The 12,091-nt window shown below is 32.8% G+C and overlaps 1 protein-coding gene across 1 annotated transcript; it reads right to left on the bottom strand.

The window, feature by feature from the left end:
* Positions 1-4,922: 4,922 nt before the first annotated feature.
* On the bottom strand, positions 4,923-7,150 carry LOC128182487 (uncharacterized). The gene is made up of 3 exons (XM_052851122.1): positions 6,779-7,150; positions 5,295-5,776; positions 4,923-5,195 (listed from the first exon to the last, which is right to left on the bottom strand). The coding sequence occupies exons 1-3, from the start codon at positions 7,126-7,128 to the stop codon at positions 5,182-5,184; spliced, it is 846 nt and encodes a 281-aa protein (XP_052707082.1). The 5' UTR covers positions 7,129-7,150; the 3' UTR covers positions 4,923-5,181.
* Between the last annotated feature and the right edge of the window lie 4,941 nt (positions 7,151-12,091).

Here is a 12,091-nt window from a genome sequence, read left to right as displayed (position 1 = left end):
TTGTCTGTAAACATATTTATCTTTTATTTCGTTATATTTAGTAGAAAAACAACTTTCGTCCAAAGTGCAGAAGTATGCCAACTCCCAAAAAAAGAATAAAGCACAAGTAATGCACGTTTTTAAGCTTTACGTAAGAATAATGGGGTTAATTATTTGTCAACTGATGAACACATGCGGGATTTTTTGACCTCACATAATCCTTATATTTGAATATCCAACTGTAATATATATTTATTTAAATGCCGAATTTCCATCATGCATTGAACGTTTTTTAGGTTTACTTACAATTTATGAGGAGGTTAGATCAAATATTTGACGACTGATGTACAGCTGCGCATACTTTTTACCTTTCGTGTTCCTTGTGTCACCAAAATGTGTCACTAAAATGCGAATGCAACTCGCAACGGTACCATATAAATCTATTCTGAAGCGTGCGTATCTCCAGTGCCCATCATTCTCTAAGCGGTGATTAACTGTGCGTTTTAATCTAGACTTGGGTCTTTCTCATTGATTGCTGCCAACAGCTTGTTTCATTCCATAATTATATTTGATATTTAGATCTGTAAAATTGGGTATAAAAACTATCAGAATGAGTGGCCTACTGTTCGTGAGTCTCCTCTTTGGAATTGTTTGTGCCATCTTTCCTGGTTTTTGCTACGGTGGCCACATGTGGTCCATTTATCCAACATACGGAATCAGTAATACGTATAACAGACTGTTTGGTGGTGGGTCTCTCTCTGGTGGATTGACCAGTGGAAGCGTAGGTTTAATTGGCAATAAATATGAAGGTTATCCTTTTAGAGGCTATCCTACGGGAAACATCGGAGGTGGTCTTTTAGGAGGACCCTATGGACGTAAGTATAAAGGCAACCTCAAAGTAGATCCAGTTTTCTGTGATGTCATACTTTATTGTAAAACTTTGAATTCTGTAAAATTTGTGCAAGATAGTTTTATCAATTTTATGTGAATATAATCACATGGATGTAATTAGAATACTGTTAAGTTCAATATATTTTTGCAGCTTAATTCTATCCTAAATTTCCAATTTTTTATACATTTTATCTATGCTAAGGGGAAATAACTCTTTTTCTGACTTTTCTCTCAGTTGTATGTCTAAATGCTATAAGAAAAGATAAACAAGTTTTTGCCTACAAAAATTTTACTTTTAACAAAAAAGTACGGTTTTCTGATCCTAAAATATGCTTTAGGTCATGTTTATCTTACATCTCAAGAAGTGTGATTACATGTTTATTTTTTTAAATAATTGATGAAATTTAAGTCTGATATCAGTTCTGTTTTTCAACTTTCATCAGAGAATTGTACGAGTATGGAGTTACCTTGATATTATATTTTATATTAATCATAATTTGGATAGAAGGGATTGGTCTAGAGTATATATAAACTTGCAATTGCTTATTTTTCATGTTGACTACTTTAGTTTATTAATAATAATATATGCCTACTACATGTATATTGTACTAAATTTGTACTAAAACTTTTTTTTCTTTTTTAGATAATTGGAGGGGATGAATCGGTTCTACGATTGATTTGTATAAAAAGGTTGAAAAATAAATCAAGTCTTAAAACTTTCCGCATTGTAATTAATATACTAGTACTCTAATTCAGTGTTTTCAACAAAACGATTTATGATGGTCTTAGATATTAGGAGTCATTTTTTATCGAAAGAGTAATAATTAGAACATTTTTTATTGCATGCATATATATAAGATACACAAACATATACAAATGGTTTGGATACAAGTTCTGACAACTTACTAGGTCTTTACCAGTGGTACAAATTCAAATTATCAACTACATTCTTTCGCAAAACATCCACCACGAAAAATTTGCATTTGAAATATGTTTGATCATGTCCTCGCGTGGTAGTGTTTGATATTTTTACCTGATGTTTTGGCTTCGTATTTCAAAGTAGGCAATAGAACGTTTCGTCATCCAAACAGAGTGTGCAAATTTTTAAAAGAAGGACTTTTAAGACAATAGTTTGCAGTCGTTCATGCATCCTGGTATTCTACTTAAAAGGTAAAGCTTATCTTAGTATTTCTTGGAAATTTGTTCAAGTTCTAATATTTGCGTCAATCTAAATTACCAGTACGACAGTTCTGATTAGATTTTCTAAAGCTTTTTCATTTTTAATTGTATTTCATTGGTAGTAAATTGAAACACCACTACGCCTTTATTTCTTTATTTCCTTTTTTACCGTTTAAAACAATAAACAGGTTTTATAAAACATTAATACAAATAATATATTTCAAATGAAGATGCAATTCTTAAAATCATTATTAGGCAACTCCCAACAAGTGAATAAAACATAACCAACGTCAGACATCAACACGATGGTTTTACAACATTAATTATCAATAATAATTAGGCTATATAACTTCATACTATTGCTCCTTTACCTTTTGCCGTTATATAGTGCATGTTTTTAAGTTATACCAACAAATAATGAGGAAGTTAAATCAAGCATTTGACAACTAATATACAACTTCACGTTTTGTTGACCTCCAGTGATCCTAATGTCACCTAGCAGCAAATGCAACTCGTATCGGTACCCTATAAATTAAGTCTGACGCGTGTATATCATCATTTTCTTAGAATTCAGTAGGTGTGTGTCTTATTCAAGATTGTTGTCTTTCACTATGCTTAAACTGCCCACAGATTGTTGAAAGCCTTTTGAAATTTCAATTTATAGATCTCAATTTAATATCTCCCACATGGCATCGTCTAAGGTACCTTACTGGTCCTTTCAGACTAGCCGAGTACTTTATAGATTTTGGAAGAACAGGGGCCCGTTTCACTAAAAGGCGTAAGATACGACGAAACTAAGTTAGGCCTTAGGGCGTACGCCAAAATTTATTCCGGCGTAAACTGCGTTTCACTAAGAGACGTACGCCTGGGCGTAAACACTAGTATCGGACTAAGTTAAGGCCTGACTTGCGTCCTTGACAACGAGCTTATGCAGATGCACAGACAGATGATAAACAGCAGACAGACAGACAGACAGATAGATAGATAGATAGATAGATAGATAGATAGATAGATAGATAGATAGATAGATAGATAGATAGATAGATAGATAGATAGATAGATAGATAGATAGAAGTATTCAGGCATATTAATCCTGTCACAAAATCACGCACCAAAACTTACTGAAATGTTTTATTTGAAAGATATATTTGATGAAGCATATAGGATATGTTCATTCAAAATAATTAACTCATCGGAACTACTTTGTTATCGATATCTACGGTGATATAACCATGCTTCGAACACCCTTGGAATTTCTCTTTCGATTAATGGTCAATTATGGCCCGAGTATAAATATTTAGTTATTGAATTTCCTGGTTTCCTCTTGCTATATAATTGACAGAAAATCAGTGAATTTGTTTAAAAATAGAAAATATGGCGAATTAGTGCAGTAATGAGCTATTTAACCATGGATTGAACAATATTAAGCAAGCATCGAACAACCATACAACAGATACTAAATATAACGAAATTTTAATATTTCATGCAAAAAAAAACGAAAAAAAAAAACAACGAAGTGACTCGAATAATTATATTTATTACTTTCATATAAAGATTTGTGTCAATGTAAAATGTGGAGAAAAAATGACCTAGGGATGAATTACAAGTCTAATTTTTATTTTTACACAATTTGTTTCCCAAGTTAGTTTTTTTCCGAATTAGTTAAGTGAACGGGTACATACAAATCATAAGTGCATGCACGTTTATTTGTAAATGTTTCACCAAAGTTATCAGATCCAAGGAACAGATGTAAGTGTGATGGACTCAACATAAACTACCCAAGTACATTTACATGTGTATTTAATATATTGAACGAGGCTTCATATAAATTTGAAGTTAATAAAGAGGGGGAGTATGTAACCTATGAAATAAAACCTATTTAATCTGGAGTCAGTGTTTTGCATCGGTTGAATGATAAATACATTATCTAATATTTAAAAAAAAATTTAGGGACTTTTGACGACTCTAAAACATAGTTGGAGCTTTCGTCATATTTTGGTATTTACATTTTAACAATACTGAAAATACTTTTGTGATTAACCATAGTTTAACAACCTAAGCTAACACCTTTTACTCACCAAAAATGAAATAATAAAAGAGGAAAATATAAAAGTCAATAATTCACTTAGTGAGTTTTAAATTTCAAAGTTTGCCGCCGCTCACACATATTTTTGCTTGAAAGTTGAGGGGGGGGGGGGTGAAATGCTTGAAATGCTAGACATTTCTTATACACATATACCTTTGTACTACATGTGCATCATGTATGCATATTTTCTGCATTATTCATTGCCCAATTTACAAAAAAATATGGGATGTAAATCAATTGCAAATTATTGAATAAAAATAATCGAATGAAAATTATATATCGATTGTCCAAATATGTCATTTTAACATATACACGGCAAGTGCAAATTATAGAATGTGCATAAAACATGGTAAGAAAGTTTCTATTCGAGAATTGGTACCACCTATCAAAACTCTCAATTTTCTTAATTTCAGATGAAATTAATAAAATTTACATGACAAATTGTACAATTTAACATTACGGTCAGCATCGATATTCTCAGCAACAGAATTAGCAGTCAATTCCTGTTTACGCCTTAAGTTACGACTACCTTTGGCTAGACGTAGATTTTTGTCTTAACTTAAGGCGGGCGCAAAGTTACGCCTTTTAGTGAAACGAACCTTAGTCCAAATATTTGACTTAAGTCCGGACTTACGACAGGCGTAGGGTTACGCTGGGCGTACGCCTTTTCGTGAAACGGTAACTAGTATACACAGTACCTATGAATATAAAATGAAAACATTCATACAAATTCTATTTCATTTTTATCAAAATCACATAAACATAATAGAGGATAAATAGTCGAGATGAATAAAAACAGCTCGTTACGAGTATATTTGTTTCTTGATAAATAATTTTTTTCCAATTCACTGTCTATAAAAGTGAATTTTTATAGTTTTGCTTCATGATTTTTAAATGTCAAGAGTGCGTCAAATTTTATGGTTATGATTAATAGCATATTCATTGTTGAGTATGTTAGTTTGGATTAAGTTGATTTTGTTAAACTTTAGATGTAAGTCAGAATGGTATCCTTCCTCGGCTTGTGGACGGCGACCAATCAAAACATTTTAACCGGAAAAACCTGGAAAAAATGAAAAGAAAGGTTTTTAGAAAGGTGGTTCCATTAAACAACAAGTGATTTATGTTAATCTGATATATGACATACGCATGTTAAATATACCTGTGTTTTGACTCTCTGGCATTAACGTTGGTCCTCCGAATAACCCAGGGTTTGGTGATACAAGAGGTGGCAGAACGTCTACGCCATTGTTGATGGCCGGGGTACTGCTGCCCCCTGTTGAACCAAACCCGTGCAAGAGAGCAGATGTTATATCATCAATTGCGGCTCTCAAATTGCCTGTCCCAATTCTACTGTTTACGGTAGAACCAGGAAAATTGTCAGTAAATTGTCTGTCTGAAACAAAGGTTTCTCCAAGTCCGAAATTGTGACTGTTGACACGGTTTTCATGTGCGAAAGAAGATCCGAGGATACCGGAACTAAGGGAATTTCCAGTAAAACGATTGTTAAAGGTAACTCCCAAAGGTGGTGCCATGTGGCTAGTTTCATGGAATGAGTTTAAAAAACCAGAAGGGGCAATCGGATTGTTTCCAAAACTGCCTGTCTGAGTCAGTTCACGGATTTCTGTTCCACCAAAACTAGTGCTGAAAGTTTACATAGAGATATAAAATCAGTTTTAAAGCAATTTAGTCTGTATTTTTTCTCTGCAGGTTTTAACAAGTGCTTTTTAATAATTTTTGCATGCAACTTTATCATTTATGATTCAATTTAATTAGAAGAAAGATCTATATATATAACGAAATACGTAGCAAACAATGTTTGTACGAGACGAGAATTTATAAAATTAAATATAACTTTACTTAATTCAAAGCCTTGTTAAAATACCTTTTTCCAAAACTTCACTGAACTTAAACGAGGATATTTTTTCATCGAAATTGTTATTCACAATTTGCAATAAAAATGTGCGACATACTAAATTGAAAATAATATATGTATTGCTTCATTAATAAAAATTGAACTCTCACTTTAATCAAAATGTTTTTTAAATGAAACATACACTTTAAACATTCTCTGCTTCATAAATTTATTTTGATTCATTGTATTGTCATGTTGTAAAATTTAAATTTACTGGACGGGTGTAAATACAAAATTTACAAAATGTCATGTTGTAATTTTTTTATTTACACCCACCCAGTAAATTCAAAATTTTCAACATGACAGTATTCACCAAACTATTTCTTATAATCTTACACAAAAGAACATATGCATATGTTCTTGAATATTATCCATGGTCAATCACATTTCTAGAGAACTTCCAATTAGTGTTCAAGATCGAGTACCTGTGACTCTGTAACACGAAACTAACACACACGCACACGCACACACACACTCTCTCTCTCTCTTTCTCTCTCTCTCTCTCTCTCTCTCTCTCTCTCTCTCTCATTGAATAAATAAAGTTCAATAAAAATTGAACTCTCACTTTAATCAAAATGTTAATGTTTTTTAAATGAAACATACAGTTTTAAAATTCTCTGCTTCATAAATTTATTTTGATTCATTGTATTCACCAAACTATTTCCTATAATCTTACACAAATGGAGCAAACTTTATATTAAAAACATTTGAATATGCACCTATTTTTTTACCTAAAAGATCCACCACCGAAATTGTTTGTATCAGCGAGTGGCATTCTGGCCACTTGAGTAGAAATTCCTTGAGAGTAAGGAAAGAAGCTATCGTAGAAGGACCCAGGCTGGGCAACAGCATACGAGTTGTGGTTTATCCCTGGAGATAAAAAACCAGTAAGAGATCCAACACCTAATGAAAATCCATTAAAGGAAGTTTCTGGAGAGTATCCGAATCCCACATCACTATTGTGGGTTCCGAGTTGTTCCGAAAATTGGCCAGAAATAGTGTTGGTATGCTCTCCTAGCAAAGCATTGCATGAACAAAAAACGCACAGCAAGAAAACCAGAGTACCTCCCAAACAACTCATCCTTTTTGGTAGAAATCTAACACACGGCGTTTACTCAATTTATACCGAATGTGGTGTGGTTAGGTTATAATCTATCTGTCTATAGATATAGATAGTCGGCTATTTTTTAATGTTCCGTGTTCTTTTTTTATACATATTGTAATCAGCTCTTCTGTAATTAATTAAGAATAAGAGCAGGATAGGTTTTGATTAATGTGATCAAGAGAACTGGTTTTTGCAGGGGGTTTCTTTGGATAATTTTCTTCTACCAGGATAAAAAAAATAATACAAGTCGTTTGGCTGATGTTTTGGATGTTTTTGTATTTGCGTTTTCGTGTTAATTAACAAAATTAATGGTTGCGTTATTAATCACTGGTCATAATGAGAATTTAACATCTAAAAACTGAGTATAGCTTGAGCTTGGTAGAGTTTTTAATAAAAACCTAAAATACAGTGATTGAACATTCATATGCTGTGCAATTGATATATACACAGGTCGTTGAATGTTGTGTAAAAATGAAAACCCGGATCTTTAATGTTGAAGTCGGTTCTGGGTTTTTTGTTTTTTTGTTTTGTTTTGTTTTTTGCATACAATTATGGATTTCAAACAGTAATGTAAATCTATCTGTTATATGTATAGTGCACTTATCTAGAGCGGTATTTTAGGCAGTCCATACCCCCGTCATCCCCCACGCCCTAAAAAGTTCAGACTTTTAGATTTATTTATAATGATTACCAAAGATAAGCATTGGACTCAACACAACACTGCTACCCGCTACAAGCAAAAAAACTCCATCGAACCCCCTCAAAGGGATTCCTGGATATTCGCCTGACTAGAAGCTAATTAACTTGTTTGTAACTATTGCTTGAACGAACAATAAAAATTGGCAAAGAAATATTTTAAAGTACTTGAGACAAGTACTTAAAGTACTTCAATTGCTATAAAATAATTATTTCTGTGCGTTTTAATATAAATAAAATTATTGGAAAATAAATTTTGTTGCATCAATTTTTTTTAATTTTCTTTCAGTAATATAAAATATAAGGATTATATAACAACCTTATTGTTCATTACATGTATCTGGCCTTTCGATTGGCTACAAAAATCTGTATGTCATTAAGGTGGTATAGAATACCTGTAGATATTAATGTGGATAAAAGTAAACTATAATCAGAATACTTTCATCTGTTAAGAATTTTCAAATTTTAGACTCCTTGACCAAGTTTAAAAAAAAAATTACTTCATTACTCATAGGAAGTACGTCACAACATGGAGATGTTCCATACCACCTTAATTGTAAGGAAGGTTTTTCAATTCTTCCCCAATTTTATTGCTATTAAATAAAAGAACAAACTCTCAACCAAAGAAAACTAAAATTTAAAGTACTTAAAGTTATCATCTACATGTAAAGAGGTCTTTTTCATTCTGTTATAACATTATTGAAAATTTTCCTGTTGCAATGACGGTACATTTATAAGAAACTTTTTTTTTTAGTTCATAAAAACGCCCATTTGAAATTTTCTATTCGTTACAATTAATGATGGTTATGTTTCGTCAAATTTAAATGTAAATTATGTCGGTCGAGGAAGTATGATTTGTATAATACATTATTGAAAGTCATGTATGACATTTATTTAAATCATTTTGGAAAATAAAGAAATGCTTAGTATTACTATTAACGAGTTGTATTGTGATATTTATTACATGAAATTTACATTTTACTATGTTTTTCCACTAAATTTTGTGATCTTCAAATGCGTCTAAATGCAACAACCTAATAAATTTACATGTAATTTACATAAGTAGTTCCAGAAAATTGATTTCTATGTTATCGGTTTAAAAATATATTTTAAGCATGTTATCAAAACACTATTTTTTACAATTATTCAACAAAGTTGATTTTGTTGTCTAAAGCAGAATTTCAAGAGTTATTTTTCATGGATTATATTTTCATGCTCATCTCAACAGTGTATGTGGTAACCAGTTTAAAATGGTTTTTATAAAACAGTTGTTCTTCCTGTTACTAATTTACTCTCTCCGTGATCTGCAATTTGTGTCGATTTATTTAATAGATAATTGATTTCATCGGTGAGCGAATGTAAATATAAGCATCAAATGATAAATCACTGCCGTCGATTGAGCAGAAAAATTATCATAAAGCGCTAACGCGCGTTATACAATCTTTCTGCTCACCTGACGGCAGTTATTGCCACGACGACGTCAAAAATAAATCATTCAATGCTCTAATGGTAATATATGACGAATGATGAAATCATTGGCAAAAACAATTAATGCCTTAATGAGATTTTCTATTTATTTGTCTTAATATAAAGAAATGCTTCATTGTACTCAAAGTTGTTGCATAAAAAGCCATGCAGCTCCTTGTATAATCGGACAATTGATTTTAACTCGTACATGTAGTCTAATGAGGAGGATAGCATAATTAATCCGTAAGATTTTATTTTTAAACATTTAACTGTGAGCTTAAAACTCAGGTGAGCTTTTCTGATCAAATTTTGTCTGTCGTCCGTCTGTCAGTCTGTCCGTAAATTTTTCACATTTTTAACATCACAACCACTTGGTCAATTTCAAATTAAAAATCAAATTGGCACAAAGCACCCCTTGGCAAAGGGAATTCAAAATTAAGGACCAAGCCTTATGAGAAATTTTCAAAAATCTTCTTCTCAAGAACTATTTTTGGTCAGGAAAGCTAAAAACCGATGTGGAAGCATTTTCAGGTAGTGTAGATTAAAAATTGTGAAAATCGGGGCTAGGGTGGGGCGGCAATGGCGGGGAGGGGGGTTGAATTCTTACATAGGAATTTATCAGAGTTTATCTTTAAAGATCTTCTTTAAAAAAAACAATCAGCCAGGAAAGCTGTAACTTGTGCGGAGAAGCATCCTAATGTATGGTAGATTCAAGTTTGTTAATAATGATCCCCGGGGTAGGGTGGGGCCAAAACCGGGAGGGGGGGACACATTTTTACATTGGAATATTCAGAGACAAATCTTCTTTTAAAAACAATTTCCCTAAAGAAGCTGTATCTGTAGAGAAAGCAACATCAGGAAATGTAGATCAAAATTTGTCAAAATCAAAATCTTGAGGAGTTGGGTGGGGCGACATTGAGGATCTAATTTAAAAAGGAAAACATTTTAACTATTCACAGAAACTTAAATGTTATAATATATGGTTTTACTTATATGCAAGCATTTTGGCATATTGCTGATTCTTTTAGATTGCTTAGACTTTGGCCCTTGGATTATTCTTGTGCCTCACAACGGGTTCAGAGTTTGATGTTGGTTTATATCCCATCTATAAACAATTATTTAGGATCTTTTTGAGAACTGCAGTGCTCAACATGTGATATGACTACAAAATCATCCTGATAGAAAAAGGACTTGATTATAAACACAAGATTATCCAGGAGGAAATGGATTTTTCTTTATACAGGATAAACATGTTTTATTCTACATTGTCAAGATATTTTGTATTATGGTTCTGTTTAGTTGATTTTATCATGCCTATTGTTGCTCATGTGAGCGATGTGGCACTTGGGCCTCTTGTTTTAATTACGGAATGGTTGTGCAACACCTGCACCATACTTCTGATTGCTCTCGTGTAGACTCTGTACAAGCTTATCTTTTAAAAAGATTGGTGAGCTAGCGCTGTACTCAAGCAGATTTCTAAAACATTGGTTTATATTTCTGAACAGATTAATTATAAAATAAGAAGGCACAGTGGTGTACTGGAATTGTGCTGGAATGGGGTCTCAATTTAGAGTGATTCTATCGGCAATGGCATAGCTCATTGACTGTGCCTTAATCATTATGTATCTACTGTAATTTCCATTTCGAAGAACCATTGGTACTGTCATGCAGCAATCGTATCTTCTCGGGCCTTTCCGACAGGCTCGGAAAACATATCCGGGGTTGTTTTCCTAGCTTGAAGGAATTTTAAGATAAAGCTAGCTATTTATTATAATACATTGTATTTAAAATAACTTTGCATTGTAAGACCTTAGCTACTGTTAGGTTTTTTTTTACATTTACAATAAACACACAAAACTTCAAGTGAAGATTATAAAACGAAATTCAAATAGTGTAGTACAGTATTCCCAAAATCCCCCTCAATGGAGTCGAGCATGCGTATTCCAGTGAAAAGGACTAACGTAGTTGCTAGCGCCCGAGAGCGCCAGCAATAAGCACAGATGTGTGCACAGTGACAGGTAGCAGTATATGCTACGGACATCAAAAACTATATACGCCAGTTTCTTAACATGTTCAGTGTTTTAACTAAGAGATGGGCTGAGTACAGTCAAAATTCCAGTTATTTAAAAGTCGGATATCTTGGATATGGCGTAACCCATGTTTATTCTTGGGTTTTTTTTTTTTGGTTTTTTTGCAAGCGCTCTCGCTTTTCACTGGAATACGCATGCTCGACTCCATAGTAGGGGGTTCTGGGAATACTGTACTACTGCAGATAAACTGTACAATTTGAATTTCGTTTTATCATTTTCACATGAAGTTTTGAAATGAAATGTCAATAAGTAACAGTAGGTCTTAAAATGCAAAGTTATTATTAATATAATGATAGATAGCTAGCTTTATCTTAAATTTCTTCAAGCTCGGAAAACAACTTCGGATATATTTTCTGAGCTTGCCGGAAAGGCCCGAGAAGATACGATTCCAATGTTTCTTGAAAATTCTTGAAATTGAAATTACAGTAGTTAAGGCACAGTCAATGAGCTATGCCATGCCGTTCTAAATTGAAACCCCACTCCAGCACAATTCCAGTACACCACTGTGCCTTCCTATTTAATTAATCGCTTCAGAAATATAAACCAATGTTTAAGAAATCCGCTTCTGTGTTTTATGATGGCTACAGCGCTAGCTCACCAATCTTTTTAAAAGATAAGCTTGGTTTACCGTCTCATTCAACCTAGTATGTTTGATATAGGTATATTTTAAATAAACATGTATCAAA

Source organism: Crassostrea angulata, chromosome 4, assembly GCF_025612915.1.
Source record: "Crassostrea angulata isolate pt1a10 chromosome 4, ASM2561291v2, whole genome shotgun sequence".
Classification (NCBI taxonomy): Eukaryota; Metazoa; Mollusca; class Bivalvia; order Ostreida; family Ostreidae; genus Magallana; species Magallana angulata.
Note: the sequence above shows the minus strand (reverse complement) of the source record. Positions and strands in the feature narration are given on the sequence as shown.